The following is a 21,669-nucleotide window of genomic DNA, read 5'->3' on the forward strand; positions in this document are numbered from 1 at the left end:
TTTTTATTTTTAGATCTTTTAGTCTACTTCACTTTGTCCAACGGGTTCTGTTTAAGTGAGTTCTTGATTCATCAGGTCTGGCAGTAATCAGGTCTGGGTGTGGTTAGTGGAACTGAACTGAACCACTTAAAAAGTGGTTAAGACTGGGGGGCAAATACTTTTGTACCGCACTGTAGATGAGGATTATATTTGACTGCATATCTACTTCAGTAGAGCCCAAAGGAGTCTGTGCTTTAATTTATCAAAACAGGACAACTCAGAATTCTTTATTTGCAAAGATTTGACACAAAAACATGGTGAATTACAAGTCCAAATAAAACATTTGTCTTGCTCATTGATTCCTGCGTGGCCCTTTGCAATAGCCGCCTCATCATCTGCCTCTTCTGATATAGCTTGTGTGCAGCTCACTGTATTGTGCTGTGCTCGTGGTAAGTAGCTAAGATTAAACAAGGCTGTTAATTGTGTTTATTTCCGCTCCGAATAACCACAAGCTGAGGAAAAGGGCAGCACCTCCGGGGGCCAGCCTCCCCTCTCTCCCTCTCCTCGGTCTGGATGGTGGTGCTGGAGGGAGGAGGCGATTTTATTCCTCCTCCTCCACAAGTCTGAACCCCCTCACCCACCGCGGGCCCCCATTTCTTTTGTGATCCTTTCAAAAGCCTCGCGGGGCTGCTCGCTCGCGCTCACTCGCTGACTCCCTCGCGCACGCGGATCCGCAGAATCCATGCAGCTCCTCCTCGAGGGGTCGCGGTGACTGAGAGCCTCCACCCCCTCTATCTCTCTCTCTCACTCTCTCATTCTCCCTCTCTCTTTCTCCCCCCGGCTCCTCCTGCTCCTGCCCCGGCACCGATTGTTGACAAAAGGCGCTGCGAGACGGAGCAAAGGAGCCCGGTATCGGTAAGAAAAACCGCCCGCTAACTTGACTTCTTCCCCCGCGAGCAGCTCGAGGAGAAGACGATCCAGACGACGGAGGTTGGGAGAGGAGGAGGTGGGGAGGGGGGCGATACTCTTCCGCTCCTAGAAAACCGTGAGTCACAACGGGCTGCTTTGTGTCCGTAGTGTATGTAGCCAAACGTTAGCTGTAGTACCACCACTGCGGGGTCGGTCTCCTCCTCCTCACCGCCACCACCCCCGTGTGATCCGGTATCATATGATGCTCATTTCTGCCTGTAGCCCGGAGCGGATTATGACAGCTTTCCGTCTCTCTTTGTGTCTTTGTGTAGCCCCTCTTCGGAAGGTGTGGCCGAGGTGATTCTGTGGCGGTCAGACCGCAGCAGGCGTGAACTGGACCCTCTTCACCTCCTCCTCACCTCTCTCCTTCCTGAAACCCACCCGCGACTGTTATTTACAAAAAACAAAAAAAGCAGAGGCCAAGATGGGTCATCCACTGTGAGTGGAAGAGCCGGACCAGCGCTGCTGGAGGAGGCGGCGGCGGCCCTAGGCACGTCTATTCAGCCGGGAATGTTGTGAGCTGAGGCGACCAGGCAGTCTGGATCTGACCGGGGACCCATCTTTTCCCCGGAGCCTCCGCGGCTCCAAGCCGCGTCCTGAGCCCTCCAAAATGGGGAAGTGCGACGGGAGATGCACGCTGCTGGTGATATGTTCACTGCAGCTGGTAAGTGTGTGTGTGTGTGTGTTTCTACTCACTCACCATGAAGATATAATTAGAGCAGCGTGCTACAGACCCGCACATTGTAATCAGACATGTTTGTCTGGCCTCTCCATGCAGTCACACAAGGAAAAAGCTTTAAGCTGCAGCTGCTGGGGTGCCATGCCACATTACAGGCTAGGGTGTGTGTATAAAGCAGAAGGGTACAGGGTAGGGGGGTCTTTAGTGTCAGGGTCGTCTATGTTTATAACGAGAGGATTGATAGCTCCATATAGAAAAAATCATCTGAATGTAAAGAACAAAAATGCTCTTCTCACCACCTGGTCTCTACTGTAGAGTGAAAGTTGGATGTTTGTTTTCCTCTGAAACAGCTCAGGACTGACACTCTCAAGGGTGATGACTGTGTTATAAGAGTGACTGTAACATCTCCCCGCAGTGAGTGTGATGCAGGCGTGGACAGCAGCAGTGTGAGGAGCAGTTATTGAGGCTATTGTTTGCCCGGCTGATGAGTTGTTGTGCGGCACAGGGATTTGGCCCATAGATTCTCATTAGTTTGGCGGAGCTTTTTGGGGGTGCTCCTCTTTTTTTTTTCTTTTTTTTTTTTTACAGTCACTGGACTGGCTGGTGCTCCAGGCAGTTACCATGGAAACAACTGCGGCAGACCTGTGTATGTGTCTCCCTGTCACTGTATGTGTGTGTGTAGCCTTCACTACTTGTGTGTGTGTGTTGTGTTTTTCTGTCCTTTATATTTGCATGTGTGCTTGTTTCTTTCCTAATATGCATATATACGTGTGTGTGTCTGTGTGTGTGTGACCCACCCCTTCCTAGGTGGCAGCCCTTCAGAGGCAGGTGTTTGATTTCCTGGGCTACCAGTGGGCTCCCATTCTGGCCAACTTCCTGCACATTATGGCCGTCATCCTGGGCATGTTTGGCACTGTGCAGTTTCGCTTCAGATACCTCATCTTTGTGAGTAGTGTCTATCCATCATCTTGCACCGGAGTCCCAGTTCCTGCACTAACTGTGTGTGTAGCTTACTGTCCCCAAACACCGATACCTGTCTCTCTGTTTGGCAGTATGCAGTATGGCTGGTCGTCTGGGTGGGATGGAACTCCTTCATTATTTGTTTCTACCTGGAGGTTGGAAACCTCTCTCAGGTAAATTGTGTTTTGTGTGTGACCCCTGTTCTGACTTGTATGGTTTTGTTGTTATATTTAAGTACATTTTTATAGATCATTTTACTTTGCATCAACTACCAAATATTAGCAGTTCTCTGGCTCTATGTCGCTATTTTCAGAAGTATTTTTTAGACTTAACGATTAAGGCAGAGCTGCTGCTCTTCTTTTTACAGCCGTATTTTTCTTTTTCGATCCTAGTAAATTAGCCTTGAGTGATTTAAAGTTTAAAATAATCCGTATTCATCTCAGTTCAGCCACTGTGTTCATTCACTTGCTCCTCTGCTTTTAAGCCAACTTTTTTCTGATTGTCTTCCCTTTTTGCAAAACCAAGCAAAGAATCTCAAGTTTGATCTGTATTACTTCTACATAGACTGACCTCATTAATAACCGGTTGTGTTTAACATAACAGTGTAGATATGGCAGAAGACAGAAGAAAAGCATCACCGTATTATTAACAATTAAAAGAAGCTTTAAGATGCAGTAAGAGAATGACAATTAGCTCTGTGTCTACTGTATGCGTGTGTTTAGGATAGAGACTTTCTCATGACATTCAACACATCCCTCCATCGTTCGTGGTGGATGGAGCACGGTCCTGGTTGCCTGGTAACACCAGTATTAGACTCCCGCATGGCCCCCGATGACCACCATGTCATCACTGTGTCCGGGTGTCTGCTCGACTACCAGTACATCGAGGTGTTGAGCTCAGCCATTCAGATCCTCTTGGCTGTATGTATCAAACACACAATCACACTTACACACACACACACGTTCTTGTACATTCATTTTTTGGTTTTGTATCACTTTGCTGACCCTCAATATTGTGCTAAAACATTTTCCGAGAAATATTGGACAAGTCAGCAGTGACTAAGCTAACAGAACAACCCTTGTATTTATTTCTGATCATCTCCTCTCCAACAGCTCTTTGGCTTTGTATACGCCTGCTACGTAAGCAAAGTCTTCCAGGATGACGAGGACAGCTGTGAGTATCTTTCTCTTCTCACTAAAAGCTCTTCCAGCACCTTGTTCAGTTGATTAGGTGTGCTTGTCGTACTATTTTCGAGGGCTCTTATGTGAGAGATCCATGACTCTGAGTGCGAGTGCTGTTGTCTCATTGGTTTCTCCTGTGTGAGTCATGCTTAGCGATATCACTGCAGAGGATTCCCTCTGGGTGATCTGAGCCCTCCATCTGTGGGGAGTATTAGGATGCATTCCCACCATGAGAGTGTCCGTCTGTCAGCTGGCTAGTGCTTGTCTGTCGGCGTGAGTGTGCCATCTGCGTATCTGACTGATTGTTCCCGTGATGTGCCTCTTGTGAGTGTTTTACGCTCACTCAGTGGAAGAAATGAAGTTCCATATCAATATTATAAGTTTGATTTTCTGTAAGAGGAAGTGGGCGAGTGCTGTGTCTCTAACATCTTAATAGCATGCTGTGTTGCAATTATATGCCTGCCATGGCATAGTGTCAGTGATGTTCTAACAGTAACACGCAACATCTACACGATTTGTTTAAAATCCATAAAACCAAAATCAGGTTTCTCAGCTATGTATTATTTTAAAACAAGGTACCACTCACACTCATAAAATAGATGGACTATAGACTGTATATAAAAGATGGATATAGCGAGTGTTTGACATCAGCCGGTCTAAATTTTAGCTTTAGCTCCATCGCCACGTTGTTTTTTTTGTTTTTATAATATAGAGACTAAATCAGATTTTGTAATAGATTTGTTTATTTTTTGCAAAAATTCAGGTTTTTTAATATAGAGATTGACAGACCATGTGACTTTCGCGTATTGCTTTGCGGGTACCCGTGGCAACAAAATCAAAACACTGCATCAAGCGCTAGTATTTCCAGCACCGATAATCATTAATTCTGCGGTTTTAATCCCTACTTGCATTTTTTTGCCCCAAAAACAGTTATGTACAAAACGACGGAGAACACGGCAGGTCCGTACAAAGACAAACTTGACGAAAAGGCAAAAAAAAAAAAAGGACGAGGAAAAAACCAAAGGAGTGAAAGGGTCAGACCCCTACGAGCATACAGAGTGGACGTAAGGACGTTAGCGTGCTGCCCAACTTTCATCACTGACATATTTATTATTATATGGTCCTAAGTATGAGTGCATACACTCACAAGATGTTTATTAACTTCAGATCCCTGCAACAAACCCAGGTCCAGTTTACTTTGGTGATTTGGACTATTCCATTTCACAGCTGTTGTTAATATTTTTCCTTTATCTCCTTTACAGGCAAACGCAGTTTATTTGTCGTTTCAGGTTGTAGTATTACACAACATTTTCAGATCTAATAGACATAAAATGAGTGTTTCGTAATTCATTCAATTTATTGTCTTTATTTATAACTGGCATTATTGTTTCATTCTATTATAGAATTTTACAAGAAAGAGGCAAAATTGTATTCCATTATGCTTTATTAGTTGCGTCGGTAAAAAACAAATCAACAATGCAAAAAAAAAAAAAAACATTGCAAAACAACATACTGGAAAACAGTTATTCATCACTTGATTGCTTCAATACAACACTTGGGCACATATATGCGGGACGTTCACTCTCTCTCTTAACCGATCAAATCTTGCTGTGGTAGCAGCTTTAAACTCGGTATGACCCAGGTTGATAGAGGGTGCCCAGTCTGGATCGCATTCCAGCATTTTGTAGGCTGGTTTTCCTACAAAACACAACAAACATTAGCCCGCAAAGCCACAGTGAACAAAGCAGCATAGCGCAACGAATTCAATTCAAATCAATATAAGACTTATTTGTAACCTACATCAACAATTATGTTATGATAAATTACGTAATAACTACAACAGAAGACATACCTTTGTGGAAATGCTTGGAGCACTAACATGTGAGCTGGAGTGTTCTGCGACATTATATTTGGTCTTCGAATGGCTGCAATCCAGGCCATCCGTCAGCTTTTGTTTAATCGGAAACACAGCTTGAACAATTTCTCTTCCACGACGTAATCCGATAAAAACAATCTCTTTACCCGTTGGCTTCCTGTGGCTGTTATGCGATCAGCTATTGCAGTTAATTATACAACAGCTTCTTGCCATTTTTTGTTTCTTTTTATCGCTGTGTGACTGTTTTCATGTGAAAGCCTGCCTGCGCTAGTACCACTTGCCACTCGTACCCACAATCCTTTGCGGTTTTACTGGAATGACGTCACATTTTCAATCTCTATTGGAGTCTGTGGGGACACACTGACTTTTGAAGTGAGCCTCAAGTGGCCACTCAAGGAACTGCAGTCTTGTGCATTTTTATTGTTTTTTGTTTGTTTTTGCCTTTTGAAAAAAAGATTTGAGTGATATATTCAAGACAAATGTGTTACTTTACCTAATATAATGGTGACACATTTCTTGTTTTAAATCAGCTGATATACTCACCACATATTAATATATCTGTTATACACTAATGTCACACAATTCATCTAGAAACTACCAGTCACGTGGGGAAAACATGTAAAAGTGTGCATTCTGTCACTGGTTGGTTGCTAGAGTTAGCTGAAGCAATTTGCCTGCAAATACTCGCCATTTACTCTTCGAGTGTAGTTAAAGTTGAATAAAGCATTACGCAAACTGAAAAGTAGGCATCTTCCAGGCAAATTACAGGAAACTGCTGCAATCTGCTAGCAACCAAAGCAACCACAAGGTTTTTTTTACTTAGTGACAGCCAGTAGCCTCCAGTAATCAGTCGGCAACCAGTTGTATCAGTGACACAAAGGCAGTAGGGAGGTTGATGTATTGGTATTGTATCTCTGCTCATTCTGATGTCACAGTTTGCAGTCTATAAAAGCATGCCAAACGCATGAGATGATACAATCTGATGCTGTGAGAGAGTTATCTTGAAATACAACACCTTGTATATAACCCTCCGCGCACACACACACACACACAGTTTAAGGGAAAGTGGAATGATGTCATTCTTGTTCTTTCTCCCCTCATGAAGTTGATTTCATTGGTGGGTTCGATTCTTATGGCTACCAGCCTCCTCAGAAGTCCTCTCATCTGCAGCTGCAGCCTCTTTACACGTGAGTTACAGCCATCTTCTCCAAATGTCTCCTATTTTAATATCTTTGTTTTTGTTGCTTTCATTGTTAATCTTTCAAGTGCTATTCCAGCATTGTAGCACTGCTATTGTGTAATGGTGTTGGATAAATGTAGTGCAGTCAAGCTGAGTGAGGATCTTTTTTTAGTCCTTAATTTGTATGGAGTTAAGTTAGTCTCAAAGGGATGATGAAAATGTGTACAACGTTTTTGTGAGTACTTTTGGGTACTCACAAAATGCATGCTCCAATCCACACACAAATACAAAGCAATTTGAACAAATATAAAACTCCTTTACAACTGCATATATATCCAGACCTGTAGCTTTAAAAACTTTTTTTTTAGTTTTTCTTAGAATCCAAGGGAAGGCCAGGGCCCTGGACTACAAAGCAAGTTCAGTATACCCAGGGTATCTCTGCAATCATATGGGATCATATGAGTTTTCTTTCACAGAAAATGATCCCTGCGAGTGTCACCTACTCCAGAGATATTAAATGGTGATTAAAATCTATATTTAAAATATAATATAAGAATCTATATGTATTGCTAATTATCAGGGAAATGCAAAGACTTTAGACACTATTAAAAAAACTTTCATGCCGTCCACGCACAGAGGTCCATGGGACCTTCTGGGAATGATGATATAATTTGCTGGAGACCTGATTGGTCAATAGGTGGTGATTTCATACCCTCTGATCTCTAATCTAGAACTTAACCTGCTCTGGAGTGCCGCTAAGAAGAGAAACATCTTCGTGGTACTGAAACCCCAGGTTTAACCCTCAAGCTACCTGCATGAGACAAAATCCTTCTTCAGTTACAGGCCTCCAGTGTCCAATTTTTCACTAGCACTTGACGCAGCTCGAGAAACCGTTCAAAGCTGCAAATGTGAAAAATGCTCCAAAAAAACAAGTGCACACATCACGAGATCTCTCCGTATCAGGCAAAGCTCTTAAGTGAGCTAAAAGAAGGTTTTCATTGTCGCCTATTGAGGGAAAGATCCCCGGTTTGATCCCGGGAGGATACTGTCCCATTGGGGTTGTGTCAAGAAGGCCTTCTTTGGGCTACTCGCCAAGGCTGGTAGAGTTTTACACCGGATGACCTTCCTGACACAAACCCAAAGGGGATTTGTGTCTCCACCTGGAAGCGAACCAGTGACCTTTCGCTTGCCAAGTGAATGTGTTAATCTGGTGCAAAAAAAAATTAAAATCTGCCAAATCAAACATGCAGAGCTGCTCACTGTGGCGACCCCTTGTGAATAAGGGAGCAGCTGAAAGTAGCAGCTTTTTGAAAGTAAAAATGATCAGATTTGTGTCCTTGAATGTAAACATTTGTGCAGGAATGATCAGTATTTTTTTAGGATCCTTGTACATGCTTGTAAGTATTAATTTTTTAATCCTTTTGAGGCTAATTTAACTCCATACGTTTGTATCAATCTCAAAAAATGTTAGACATTTCATAACCATAACAGTTTTTGCGTTAAAGCATGAAAACCTGCCTTTGAAAATTACAGGACTGTTTTTTTTGGCAGAGCAGTTTAATGACATGAAGTTCAACTTCATGAGTAAAATCAGTGAAGTGCCTTTTTTCATGCAGTTATGTCAAAGTGCAGCATATTGTAACTTTAACTTATGTCATCCTCTCTGCACCCCTGCAGGGCTGGTTAACTGTTGGTAGCACCCCCTTCAGGCCAAACCCTGATGGTGTCACTGTGGATGGACTCACTCTGTCACAGTTTACCTGAGAAATGGACTTAACCCCACCCAGACGGAGAGGCGTGTGTGTGTGTGTGTCTGTGTGTGTGTCTGAGAAAGTGAAATATGGCCCTGAAAAGAATGTACAGAGCTCAGGGAAGAACCAGCATGCCGGGCGGCGTGATGAGAGGAAGGCGACGCGGGAGGAAGGCAAGGGGAGAAGAGATTCATAGAACAAGAGCTGGCCTCACCGAGGGGACAGTTCACTAAACTGCCAGCTCTCAACACTCCCACTGCTGTGTGTCTGTGTGTGTGTGTGATTGTGTAATTCCACAGGACTAGCTGGTGCTTTGCAGTTGCACCCTGGACTCTTACCACTTGGTGCCCCTGTGATTTTTTTGTTTTTGTTTTTGTTTTTTTGTTTTGTTTTGTTTGGGGGGTGGGTGGGGTTGGGCTCGTCGATGTGGGGGGGTGGGTTGGTGGGGTGGGGGGGGTCACCTAATAAAAAAGAGGCACGGCTCGTACCTGTTGTTGTTTTTAGAACGTGGTGATGTGTAGAGCAGTCGATTACAATTCCCGCTCCCAAAGCCATCTCCCCCTTCCTCCTTCCCTGCTTTCACCTTCCAGCCGAAGCCACTGCTGAGGTCCCAGGATGCACAGAAAAGCGTAAATTCCTTAAAAGATAAGGCAGGTGATATTTCACTTGTTTATTACGGTAAATACAAGGCAAAACATGAAAAGACCAAAAAACATCCATCTTTCAGTAGCTTCCCTGTAGCGCCCAGCACTGATTTGTTTTACTGTACTTTCCTACAACAGCTGCACGCTGTAGTTTCTTTAGCAATAAAGAGCACGTTTTTGGAAACTATTTTTATGTCCAGGCAGTATATACAGTGAGGGAGAGGTGCGTGTTTAAAATGAACTACAGTGCCCAGCTTTGTTGTGACAAAGGGGTGCAATTCGGTGCAACAGCATGGCTGACTGATGGGGTTTCCAATAGTTTTGTACAAGAGCGCTTTCACAACATGGAAAATATTTATCAAAAGGCTGATTTCGTTGCTGTTTTTGTTTTATCACCAGCCTTGTCTTTTTTAAATTATAGGTTTGGCTTGCTTCTGAAATCAAGTAAAAGTGATTGTCAGGAAAATCTATTCAACATATTGTAACATGTGACACTGTTGATCAGCAGATGGCTTTGGGATCAGGCATTAGTGTGTCTATGGGGTGGTAACGGGGGGGGACACTGTGCATGTAAATAACCAGCCAATGATTGTTATTGTTGGTTCCATTTAGGGAAAGAAAAAACAAACAAAAAGGGGTGGGGGCAGGTGGGTGGGACTCGGTGGGAGGAGAGGGTTACACGTCCAGACTTGTTTTCTTAGTACCCGTTTCCCTCGTCCTCTCGTTTTGCTTACATCCTCACGCTGCCTTCTTTTAAGCCCATCTGCAGCTAATATTCCCCACCATCGTCATCTCGCGAGCTCACTCCTGCAGCTCATTCGCTGATTTCCAGAGCATGGCGACTGAGGAGGAAAATGTACCATACACAGTGATGAGTAGTTTTTGTAGATGTAACTGGAGAAAGGAAAAGGGAAGGAGGGAGACAGGTATGAGGTGAAAACCTTCTCGGGTGTTAAGGAGAAGTTTGAAATAATAAAACTACACTTTCTACATGAAATGTGGCTCTTGTTATCTCTGCGTGTGTGTTTGTGTGTGTGTGTGCAGACTCATTTGTCTCACCCAAGAGGGTTTAATAAATTGAGTGCTTTCCATCCTTTGATTACATTGTAATAATATTGGGATTATAAGGCGCTGAATTGTTTGGAGGATTAGTTAGGAGCGTTATCCAAATGATGCACCCAGCTGGGCTGATGTTCTGCAGCGAGGATTTGACTGTCAAAACATTGTCTCAAAACAAGAGTGTGACATTATAATAGTAACGGTACATGTGAGTTGACTTATTTTATGCCTCCGCTGCTGAACTGGGATCCATTAATGAAGCTGATGTGTGAATTTCAAAATAAAATCACTTTAATTTCATTTTTTTAAAACATGAACTCTAAACAGACAGTTAAATCTGAAAATACAGTCACCGTAAATTTTCATTACTTATATATTTTTTAAACCTCTAAAAATGTGTATTACTCACATTTCATGTATTAGATTTTTTTTACTTCATACTTTATTAGGTACACCTTTTCAAAAGTTTGTTATCTAATCACATGTCTGGACAACAGAATACTAGTCTAGTCACCCAATCACATGGCAGCAACCCAGAGAATTTAAGCATGTAGATAGATTAAAGATTAAGTGCTGATATTTAAACGAATGGGGAAGAAAGATAACTTTAGTGACTTTGAACAAGGCATGGTTGTTGAAGTATTTCAGAAACTGTTGATCCACTCCACCACCACCTCCACGGTTTACAGAGAATGGTCTGGAAAAGAGAAAATCCACAGTGAGCCGCAGTTCTCTGAGTGAAAATGCCCTCTTGATGTCAACTGTCAGAGGAGAATGGCCAGAGTGCTACAGAAACTCAAATAAACAGTCGTTACAACAGGTATGCAGAAGAGCATCTCTGAAGCAGATGGGCTACAGAAGCAGAAGACCACACCAGGTCCTGTCAGCTAAGAACAGGAAACCCTGTGTGCAATTTGCATGAGTTCACCAGAACTGGACAACAGAAGACTGGAAAAATATGGTCTGGTCTGATGGGTCCATTTCTGCTGCAGCATTTGAATGGTAGGGGTATGATTTGGTGTAAGCAACATGAAAGCATGGACCCATCCGTGTGTTGACGGTTCAGGCTGTTAGGGTGTGGGGAACATTTTTTGGCACACTTTGAGCCCCATAATACGGACTTTGTTCAAATGCCAGAGCCTATCTAAGTATTGTTGCTGATCTTTATAATAACAGTGTATCCATCTTCTGATGGCATGTCCAAAACTCAAATCATTTCAGACTTTTTTTGATCAAGACAGTAAGTTAATTGTACTCAAATGACCTCCAGTGTCACCAGATCTCAATCCAAAAGAGAACCTTTGGGATGTGGTAGAACAGGAGATTCCTAGTACACAATGCTGCCATGTCAATATGGAGCAAAATTTCTGAGGAACGTTTCCAGCAGCTGGTTGAATGTATACCGTACCAAGAAAAATGTAGAAAGCTCTGTGGGCATAAAGAGGGTTCAACCTTGTGGTGGCTAAGTATATCTAATAAAATGGCTGTTTAGTGTATTTTAAGTAATTAAGTTGAATTTCAAAATAGAATAACAGCAATTTCATAGAAAGATTAGCAGCTGTGTCTGTAAGTGTGTATTACTATATTGTGATTGAATTATCATGATTACTTTTTAGTATATTAAAAAAGAAGATAATACAGAACAACTTGACCATGTTCCTGAGTGGAACTCGTATGATAAAGGCTTAGAGGTATTATTTCAAACATTGTAAATGACAGAGAGGGGGGTAATCTTATTTTAACTTTGTGCGTCTAAAAATAACACGTGGCGCTAATTATACTTATGGCTATTTAATCCGGGATTACTGGGCCGGATGAGTCCTACGAATGCCCCATATGATCCCCAATACATTTTCCTATAAGGGTAGCCATTATCTACTGTACCCATGACGTCATACCCATGCGTTCTCTCCGGTCTGCAGTCACGGTGTCGCCACTGGCACATTTCCAAAGGCCCACTGGGTTATTTTTGTAATGTGGGCCGCTCACTGCCCCCTTTTCACGCCGTCTGCCCACATTCCGGAGGTGTAACGGAGCGTCCGGGAGCCACGCACTGGCTGGCCTTGTGGTGCACCCCGTTACCGTGGAGACCCCGGCGCATTGTATAGCCCACAGTAAAGGAAGGCTGTAGCAGCGGAAGACAGCACCATAAATATATATTGAAAAATGTTTACATCTTTTTTAAATTTAAACACACATATAAAGTTTTTATTGTAACATTGCAATATAATTTAATTAAATTTAATTAGTGACGTATTCTATTTGAGATACAAGAGGAACAGAGAAGCTGCCGTCTGTTAAAGCATTTACTTTTTTCGCCTTTAGCTAACAGACAGGTGAATGAGGTGCAGGTAAAACAATAATAAACACGCCCCGCAGTGCAAGCAGACTACAAACATGCATAACAAAGGGACCGGTCCGGTGTGACCCTCCTTCCCTCCCCTCCCGGTTGGCGCAGTGAACCGTACGCTCTCTCTCATCCCTTCCCGTCATGCAGCGCTCTTGCCTGCTCCTCCGTCGAGCCGCCATGTTGTCGGAGTGAAAGCCTGGGGTGTTAGAGAGAAACTGGGGCTGAAATCCGCGACCATCCACCCTCTCCGCCGGTGAGTATCGAGTCGTTAGCGGTCGCGGTTGCTCAGGGGGGTGTTTATGCACGCTTCGGTGCGGGTATTGTCGTTACTGCGGCTCTGAGAGGGCGCTAAACGAGAATATTTTGCGAGGCTGAAGCGGCTGCCTCCCTTTCTGCTGCCTGCCTCCTTCCTCCCGTTGTGTCGGTCTTCCGCTCCAGACAGCTCTCGGGCCTTTGTTAGCATCCGCGTCACCGGGACCCGTGGTGCTGCAGGCTCGGCGGACAGGTGTAGTCCTCTGGTTATTTATTAATAACCACACTACGGTGGTAGGGAGCCGGGGGAGCGGTTAAAAACACTGCGCGTTTGTCCACCGGTTCGCCCGGGCTGAGCTTGTGTCGGGAGGCCGTGTTATTGTTGGTAGACACACAGTGAACCCCCCCACGGCAGCTCCGGGGCTGGCGTGACGGGACGCGGATGCATAAAGGTAGCTGCCGTGAATTATTTCACGAAGCATCCCCATACTCGGTTTCGTTTTGATGTGTCATGTCTGCCGGGAGAGAAATGTTGCTCCAGCGTTATCCCCCCTTGCTAGCTTGCATGTTGCCCCTCTCGTATTGTCACACCCCTGTCTGTGCCCGGTATGCGGTGGATTGATCCCCCGGTATTGAATGATTAACCCAGTTAGACCGTGAACACCGCCGCATGTTTCCGGGTCCTCGCATCAAACTTGTGGCAGACCGAGCCGTGTGCGCTTCTCGGCGGGGAATGGCCGCACTGTGCTGGATTTCCGGGTGTTTCTCTGGCTGATTTCGGAGCAGTAGCAGAGGGATAAAGAGCTAACATTTCCTTGTGGCCGTTCCAAGAGTGGAGGAGGGATGATCAGTCGGTCGATTTGTTTTTATCTTATTATTGGAGGGGGGTCTTCATCCGGTCAGCTCGTGGTTTTGTCTTTGTAGAGGGGGTGTGTTGCACAGTGGTTACAGCAGACATTGGTACCTTGCATGTGTTTGATTCATAGTGTCTGCCAGTCTCTTGCAAAGGTAATTACCGTATATGGCTCAGTGTAAAAAGAAGTGCTTGTAATTTCTTCCTAGCCTGTGGGGACATTAATGGGAAGCTGCTCATTTTAACAGAGATTAGAGGTAAGAGTCAAATACAAATTACACCCTTCTCTCATTGCTGGAGATCAGGGGCTGTTGTGCAAAATTGTTGACCACCAAAGGTTTGGCCTTTAGGTCCACACCGCACATTTTAAAGATAATCTGCCCTTCACTCTTTACCTGGGTTAACAAAACAACTTCTTAAAAAAAATAAGCACCACATCTTTGTCTCTGTTACATGGCTAAATAAATCCCCTAATTCTCACACCATTGTGCATAGTTACTATTTTAAATTGTTCCTTTTACACAATGCACTAAATGCACTGCAGGTTTGAGAGGTAAATCTAGCAAAGACTTGTGCATTCTAATACAATAAGAGGGATATTGTTACAGAGAGCCTCGGATCAAACTTTATGGCCATTAATTCTGTACTTTATAATACATCTGATCTATACTGTCATGGAAACTGTTGAATGATTAGATACCAGCTAACATTTTCATCAAAAAACTAAACATTATGATATTCATAAATGGGGGATGTATTGCAGGACTGATTTACCTGCTGATAGCCATGCCTGTAAACAAACAGTTCTGCACGTGCAGTACTGTGCAAAAGTTTTAAGCCCCTCCTTATTTCTTTATGCTTAACTAGGAAAATGAGAAATGTATGCCGTAGTCTTCAGGAATGCTTCTTGAATGACATTCAAAGCTTTTCTTTGAATGTTGGCTGCCTTGTTCCATTTTCTGTAAAGCTGATCCCACACTGCCCGGGGTTCCAAGGAGGTCAGTCTATGACTGATAGTGCTCCGTTGTGTGTTACTGTGTTTGGGATCACTGTCATGCAGAAAAATGAAGCCACTGCCAATCAGATGCCTTGCATGGTGAATCAAAATCTGATGCTTTTTTTCTGCATAAATAATTCCATCAATTTTAAAAAGGTCCCCAACACTGGCTGAAATGCAACCCCAAACCATGACAGAGCCTCCACCGTGCTATACAGATGGCTGTAGACAATCACTGTTGTACCCCTCTCCTGATGTCCTCCGTACATGCTGATGATGATTTGAACAAATTTCAAATTTGGATTCATTTCTCCATCAGTCCAGTCCTTGTGTAATTTGATACACTTAAGCCTTTTCTCCATGTTTCCCTTCTTTAAGAAGGGCTTCTTGACTGGCACCCTTCCACTGAGACCATTTCTGATGAAGATTTGGTGAACGGTAGATGGATCAACTCAAGGTCCAGATGCATCTCTCAGGTTGCTCCATTTCTTAAGAACATGACTTTCGGACACATGTTGATCTGGATAGATCATAATTTTTCCTCCTTTTGTCCAGGTTCCTCCAAATTTTTAACGACACACTGCACATTATGGAGAGTTTTTAGGTATTAGCTCTTTGTGAATCAGAGAAACACAATTTTATTGTTATCAAACTGTGGTATGTCTGTCAAACTTTAGCTTTTTAAAAAAATAAATAAATTAAAATACAGATTCAAGTAATGTGAACAAAAGATGTGTTTTGCCACAGGCTGCTAGTAACAGTGCCTAATGTTGCATTTAAAGTTGGTTCTTTGATAAGTTGTCTGTTATGCATAAACACAACACTGGTTCATCCCTTGAGTTAGGTATTTTTTTTTCTGCTTGAATGATTCATAGGTCAGTGTTAAGGGGCTTAACGAACAAAGAAAAAAGATACCTGGCCATTTTCAGTGTTCCTCTGAAAATGGCCAGGTGCAAGGACAGAAAATGAGTGAAAAAGCCAGTGTCCAAAGAAAACTTAAGACAACCTGCAGAACTTTGATAAAGACCAGTTAAAAACAACTTTAAGACTTTAAGTGTGGCTCCTTGGAAGCCATACTGCTGTGAAACACCTTGAACTAGACAGGAAGTAACTCATCAGTGACTCTGCAGAATATGCAGGTCACTGTGTGTGTGTGTCTAAATACCTTTTTAGGGGTGAGTAATTTGTAGAAGTTTCACAACATTCCTGCCAAGTGAACCTTTGTCACTAGAGTTCATAGCAGCGTGTTTGCATCAGCCAGATACAGAGGGTGCAGTAAAGTTTACATTCTGCTGCCGATAGGCAGGTTGGCAGTTAAATCAGCTGCTGCCCTGGGCTGGCTTGTAAAATGTTCTCTGGTTTACTTCTGTATCTGTTGATCCCAGTGCTCTTGTGCTGATCCTCAGCAGTTAGGCAGCTTTAATAACAGTTCACCATTTTGTCCTAAGAGTGTTATACCAACAGTCTGGTAAGCAGTATTGCAGCATTGTGTGTGATATTCTTTGGCCTTTCTTCACAAAGAATAAAGTCCAAAGATGGTTTGAAGGTTTGACTGTTTTAGTTAGGTTAAAATTTTATTTTTAAGTACGTTGTAGTGCTTTTGAATCGTGATTCTAATATATAACCTGTGCACACTGATAGATTTAAAATTTAAAGTTTGCTTTTAGCTTGCGTGAAGCTAGTTTTTGTTATTGTATTGCAGTTGCATAAAACAGTGTTAACTTTCACCCGGTGCAGAAAGTAAACAATATTTGTTTAAATATTTTTGCATCTCTGGTTTGTTGTCAAACGTGTGAGGGCTGTCCTACTGGAAAAGGAATGAATTTTGGCTCAATTTCCTTTGTTTTCTCATTTGTGCCTTAATCAACACGTTTATTGTCATTAATACTGCAAAACAAAGTAGTTACACTGAACAATGAAATTCTGACTTTGCAGGTTCCCTTCACACAAGTAAAAACAAAATTAAAATACAAAATAATAAGCACAGAAAATAAATAACATAAAGAAAGTACTACAGTACACTGGAGTGTAGTCAGAATATAAAGTGCAGTTTGTTATCTATATTAATTGGTTTACAAGATAGTGGCACTGAGCCTGACCTTTGACCACAACTCTGGGGGAACCGTAATATTACAGACAAATGATTTGGTTCATTTTGCTTCATATGCTTCCAGCCACCTCGTTTCTGAGTAGGGGTCATTGTTCACAGTAGTTTAATCGCTGTGAACTAATTTGGCATGAAGATAATGTAGTGGGATATCAGCTTTATTATTCTGAGTTGTTTTGTTGTCTGAGCATGTATTATACAACCCTGCAGTACATCCACCCTGGCAAAAGTCAGCTTTTTTGTTGTTGTTTTTGTAGAGATGCATGGATTCATGCTTTACATTGTTGTGCTGATTAATTATGCTGCATTGTGTTGCAGTGTGTTTTTTCCCTTTCTTCTCATTTAGGAGCAGATGAGCTTTTAATTTACAGCCCACAAATGAATAAACATCAAATCTCAATAATTATTTTATTGTTATAAGTTGGTTATTGGACTGCAGCGTTTTTATTCATAATTTGACACTTGTACTTCGTGGCTGTTGGATCTTCACCGTTCATCATAAGATTCGGTGTTAAATTGGTCAGAGTGCTCCAAACTTTTACTATGTTGAACTGTTATGTTTTCTGTGACTGATGCATTTCACTCACTCTGGACAGGCTGTGGTGGAATGAGCAGTGTGTGTGTGTTGAAGAGGAAAGCAGTGCTCTGGCAGGATTCATTCAGCCCCCACCATAGAAGTACTTCTCCCAGCATGCCCGTGGTGCTGAGCAGCGGAGGACATGCCCCTCCAACTGGGCAGACCCCTCAGGCCACACCCCCCAGCCAGCAGGTAAAAACCACCTCTCTGATACATTTGCTGTTTTCATTCATTCATGTCTTTTTCCATTGAATTAAACTGGCGTGATGACTTTCTACTACAGCGCATACAAAAGGTAAAGCAGTCTACCTGGATGGCTATTATAGCTCGCCTCTCTCTGTGATAAACACATTGTAATTCCTCTGACATGCAGACGATAAAAGTGTCCTGCTGGTTTAATAATGAAACTTTTAAAGTGTGATGCTGTTAACAGCAGGAAATGTTTAGTTGTTTAGTTTACCCCAGCACTAACTTAACAAAAACAACTAAAAACTGGTCAGTCCAGTAAGACGAGGCTCATGTGTAAGACAGGAAACTGAACTGTAAACAGCAGATATTTGGGTATAAGCTACAAAAGTACTGAAAGCTCAACGACTCAACTGGTCAACAGCTTATCTGGTGTCACAGTTTGTTGTAATTTGGTGGGGGGGCACCAACAAGCGCTAACAGACGTCTCATTCTTAACAATGTAGTACCTGTTGTTTTAATACTGCAGCTGTTATAGTGTTGTTCACAATGGTGCAAGTCATATATTCCTTCCCTTATCAGTATTCATCATGCAATATTTTACTGCAAATTGGCCGACCACACTAACCTACCTTAATCTGAGCATGTCTGCCTTGTTTTGAAGGTTCTTGTCCTCATAATCTACCAATAGAAGGTGCTCCTGCCTGACTAACACATAAACAACCAATGATTAGTTTGTCACAGTTTTGTAATCTTTCAGTTCCTATTTATATGCACTGGAAACCATTCACTCATTGCACTTTGCAGTGAAGTGATGGCTTGTTGTTTGCAGCATTCCAAGCTCTGGTTGTCTAGGTAACCCTCTAAAGCAGGGAATGGGCAATTAATTTTCCCAAGTGGCCAGATGAGAAACTGGGACTGTTGTGGAGGACCGCACCAATGAGCTTCTATCGCACATTTTTGCAGCCCTCCATAACAGTTTCTTGTTGCCATGTCGCTATGCATCATTAAAAGTGGGCATGCAGCTTCAGTGTTACTTATTAATAGGTGTTAGCAGGTGTAGCTGTCAGATGTAGCCAGGAATTGTCTACATTTTTGGGTTTTTTTTCACCTTTTCTCTTTGACATTATCACTGAATTTCTCAAATGATGTATTCTGGTTGGTGTTTGGCTAGCTAGCTAACTCTGTTAGGCAATTTTAACTGGTCATATCTGGGTGCATCTGTCTAGGCAAATGAGGGTAAAGGTCACTGATCTTACACCCACTGTTTTACTTTACAGTCATATGGGTATTTTTATGATATTGCTTAATCTCCAGTACTTGGTTACAAACCGTGATTAGAGCACCAGAAAATGAGACATTGCAACACAGCCATTAAAGCTTGATGGCACTCATTTCAAGCTTTCTGGAACATGTGCATTTGACTCAAGAGCTATTGAACCAAATAATTGCAGTCTTATCTTACTAGCTTTAAGGCTTTTGTATTGCCTCGGCTGTTATTAGCTGAATAAACAATGGTAGTTAAAGGAGCTCTGCTTAAACGGCTAGCATCATGCTTGATAAATGCAGCAAAGGGGACCTTCCTCATTGTTAGATCACTAGTTTGGAAGGATTATGGTTTTCAAGTGAAGCGGTAACACCCTTCACTGGCTTTTGAAGCTCAGATGTAGTGAAAACCTTATTTTAGGAGTTAGCCTCTGACCATCTGATCAGGGTCTTTTAACTGTTCCACGCTCTTATTTTAAGTCCACAGGTGACCACGCTTATAAGGTTGAAGCGCATAAACTTGATCTTCATCTGACTCAGTTGTTTGTTTTAAACCACTGCGTAAAAGTTATTATTGTTGTTATTTCTGCTACATCGGGTGTCCATGAACAGAGCTATTTTCTGGAAATGAAGCTGACATGTTGTAGCATGAAGGTGGCTACAATCATTAGAGCGCTGCCTCTAATGGGTTATTGTTTTGGTTTTTTTGTGTTACACATACAATTCACATGTTTGGGCTTTCTAGGGAGTCAGTTTTATATCATGAAGAGTCAATTCAGTGTTGTCAGCTCATTTTTGTAAAAAAAACCAAACTCGTGGCTGCTGTGATAATTGATTCTTTGTAGGTATTTATATAGAAAAATTACTGAACTTTTTGTCACCTTTTTGGATGTGAGGATTTTGCAGATTAATGAGGGTAAAATGTAACAAACCAACATGGGCTGAATTACTGTGATGAATACATAATAAACCAAACATATATTCTTGAATTAAGGAATATATATACTTTGCGGCAGTTTGTAGCAAATGATCCCAAATCTCTTTGGTTTGTGTCAGGAAGGTCCGTCTTAAAAATCTGCCAAATCAAACCTGGAGCTACTCACTGTGGTGATCTGTTTGTGAGTAAAGAAGGAGCAGAAAGTAGCTTCATCTTGTGGGAGTTTTAAGTGATGCGCTACTACCTTTTCTTTCGGTGCAATGCATGATGGTATACTATGCTTCTATAGTGGCAATCAACTCCTCCTGAAACTTTTCAGTTTAGTCTCCTATACATCATTCACCACTTTGAGCCAGTGACTGAGCGACTTCACATTGTATGTGTTGTTATAGCCTTTTTGAGCATTTTTTATGGGTTATGTGACAAATATTTAGATTTTTTTGTGCAGTACAGACCATCCAAGATGTTTAGACTTCAGTTTTGCTGAGTGAAGTTCTGGTATGTCTGATGGTCTGTTGCTTTGCTACTAATTTTAGCCAGTATACAATAAGGTTAATTAACTTTTATTTATATAGTGCCAAATCCCAACAGTCGCCTAAAGGGACTTTGTAGTTGATGTAAAAGACTGTAAAGTATTAGAAAATCCCCCCACAATGAGATGGTCCTCCTTTGAGCAAGCACTTGCCGTGAGTGGGAAGGAAAACCTCCCTTTTTAACAGGATGAAACCTCCAGCAGAAGCAGGCTCGGGGAGGGGCGGCCATCTGCTGTGATTGGTTAGGGGTGATGGGAGGAAGACGGGGTAAAAGACACAGTGTGGAAAAGAGCTTGAGATTAATAATAGGTGATGATTAAATGCAAAGTGTTGGATAAACACATACCAGAATGTAGGGCTGCACGATTAATCGTTAGAAAATCGCGATCTCAATTCATACTTATGTGCGATCTCATTTCCAAATGACAACAATTTAAAAAAAAAAAAAAAAAAAAAAAAAAAAGACAGTGACGATTGTGCCGCAATTTGATCCGGGACGTAATCTGCATGAAAACAAGCACTCACTCTTCCTGCTAAACAAATGACAAGGGCGGAGCCTTATACCACGTGATACAGAAGCTGGCTGCTAAAATTGGCAGGGAAAAAACAACGGAGAGCACGTCAGGGATGACGAGAAAGTGACTGGAGAAAATCCGCCCCGGTCAATCACCCAAACATAGGGTTAGGGGAACCTTATACAGCGCTTCCCTATACCCGTTGAACTCCCGCAGGCACAAAGAAATTACGGAGGCTATTACTTATCACCTGACCAAAGATATGGCTCCCATCAACACTGTGCAAAACGAGGGATTTAGGAAAATGATCAACACCCTAGACAAACGCTACACAGTGCCGTCCCGCAACTATTTTTCTATTGTTGCACTACCTGCTCTATACACGCAGTGTCGAGCAACGGTGGAGACGGAATTTCAAGCAGTACAACATTTTGCGGCAACGACAAAATGTGAGACATTTGTTTTTTTTATGTTTGTTTATTGTTTTTATGTTCAGTCTCAACTGTTACGAAGTTGATGTGCAGTTAATAAGCACAATAAATATTTATACTGGAAAAGAAAATCGTGAGAGAATCGTGATCTCAATTCTAAGCAAAAAAAGTGTCACATGTCTTTGGTTTGGACACACCGTCTATCCTTATGTCCTCTTCGCTACTGGATTTCCTGCTGTACTCGTTTTACAGCCAAAAATGTTCCTGAAGCTCATCTGTAGTGTCCTCTGCTGCTTAACTGAAATGTTGTTTGGTAGTCTGAAATGTGGCCCCCAAATCTGTTAATACGGTGATGCTGCTGTGAACGTGGTCTGAACGATATACTGT

The 21,669-nt window shown here is 42.4% G+C and overlaps 2 protein-coding genes and 1 long non-coding RNA gene across 8 annotated transcripts in view; 2 read left to right on the forward strand and 1 right to left on the reverse strand.

The window, feature by feature from the left end:
- Positions 1 to 653: 653 nt before the first annotated feature.
- nkain1 (sodium/potassium transporting ATPase interacting 1) lies at positions 654 to 8,975 on the forward strand. Of its 2 annotated transcripts, none has more exons than XM_085148712.1 (8): positions 654 to 894; positions 1,221 to 1,612; positions 2,435 to 2,572; positions 2,680 to 2,760; positions 3,310 to 3,507; positions 3,700 to 3,760; positions 6,750 to 6,831; positions 8,502 to 8,975. In XM_085148712.1, the coding sequence occupies exons 2-8, from the start codon at positions 1,559 to 1,561 to the stop codon at positions 8,509 to 8,511; spliced, it is 624 nt and encodes a 207-aa protein (XP_085004838.1). In that variant the 5' UTR covers positions 654 to 894; positions 1,221 to 1,558; the 3' UTR covers positions 8,512 to 8,975. The 2 variants fall into 2 exon arrangements, with proteins under 2 accessions (XP_085004838.1, XP_085004839.1); XM_085148713.1 differs by having other exon boundaries at positions 892 to 1,024.
- Positions 8,976 to 9,066: 91 nt separating this feature from the next.
- LOC146493350 (uncharacterized) lies at positions 9,067 to 12,630 on the reverse strand. Its single transcript, XR_014871943.1, has 2 exons — positions 12,177 to 12,630; positions 9,067 to 10,975 (listed from the first exon to the last, which is right to left on the reverse strand). It is a non-coding gene; the product is annotated as an uncharacterized LOC146493350 (long non-coding RNA).
- Positions 12,631 to 12,757: 127 nt separating this feature from the next.
- Positions 12,758 to 21,669, forward strand: part of pum1 (pumilio RNA-binding family member 1) — a 30,575-nt gene continuing 21,663 nt past the window's right edge. For all 5 annotated transcript variants that reach the window (XM_085148611.1, XM_085148613.1, XM_085148614.1 and 2 more), the window contains exons 1-2: positions 12,758 to 12,881; positions 17,434 to 17,606. In XM_085148611.1, the coding sequence (XP_085004737.1) occupies positions 17,445 to 17,606 (162 nt within the window). In that variant the 5' untranslated portion in view covers positions 12,758 to 12,881; positions 17,434 to 17,444. The remainder of the gene's footprint in view (positions 12,882 to 17,433; positions 17,607 to 21,669) is intronic.

This window comes from Neolamprologus multifasciatus, chromosome 22, assembly GCF_963576455.1.
Source record: "Neolamprologus multifasciatus chromosome 22, fNeoMul1.2, whole genome shotgun sequence".
Taxonomy (NCBI): Eukaryota; Metazoa; Chordata; class Actinopteri; order Cichliformes; family Cichlidae; genus Neolamprologus; species Neolamprologus multifasciatus.

Excerpts from the sequence above, each read along its gene's own strand:
- nkain1 (XM_085148712.1), top strand. The coding sequence starts at position 1,559 with ATGGGGAAGTGCGACGGGAGATGCACGCTGCTGGTGATATGTTCACTG. Across the intron at positions 2,573-2,679 it reads GCTTCAGATACCTCATCTTT|TATGCAGTATGGCTGGTCGT; the intron begins GTGAGTAGTGTC and ends TCTGTTTGGCAG. Across the intron at positions 3,508-3,699 it reads CCATTCAGATCCTCTTGGCT|CTCTTTGGCTTTGTATACGC; the intron begins GTATGTATCAAA and ends CCTCTCCAACAG.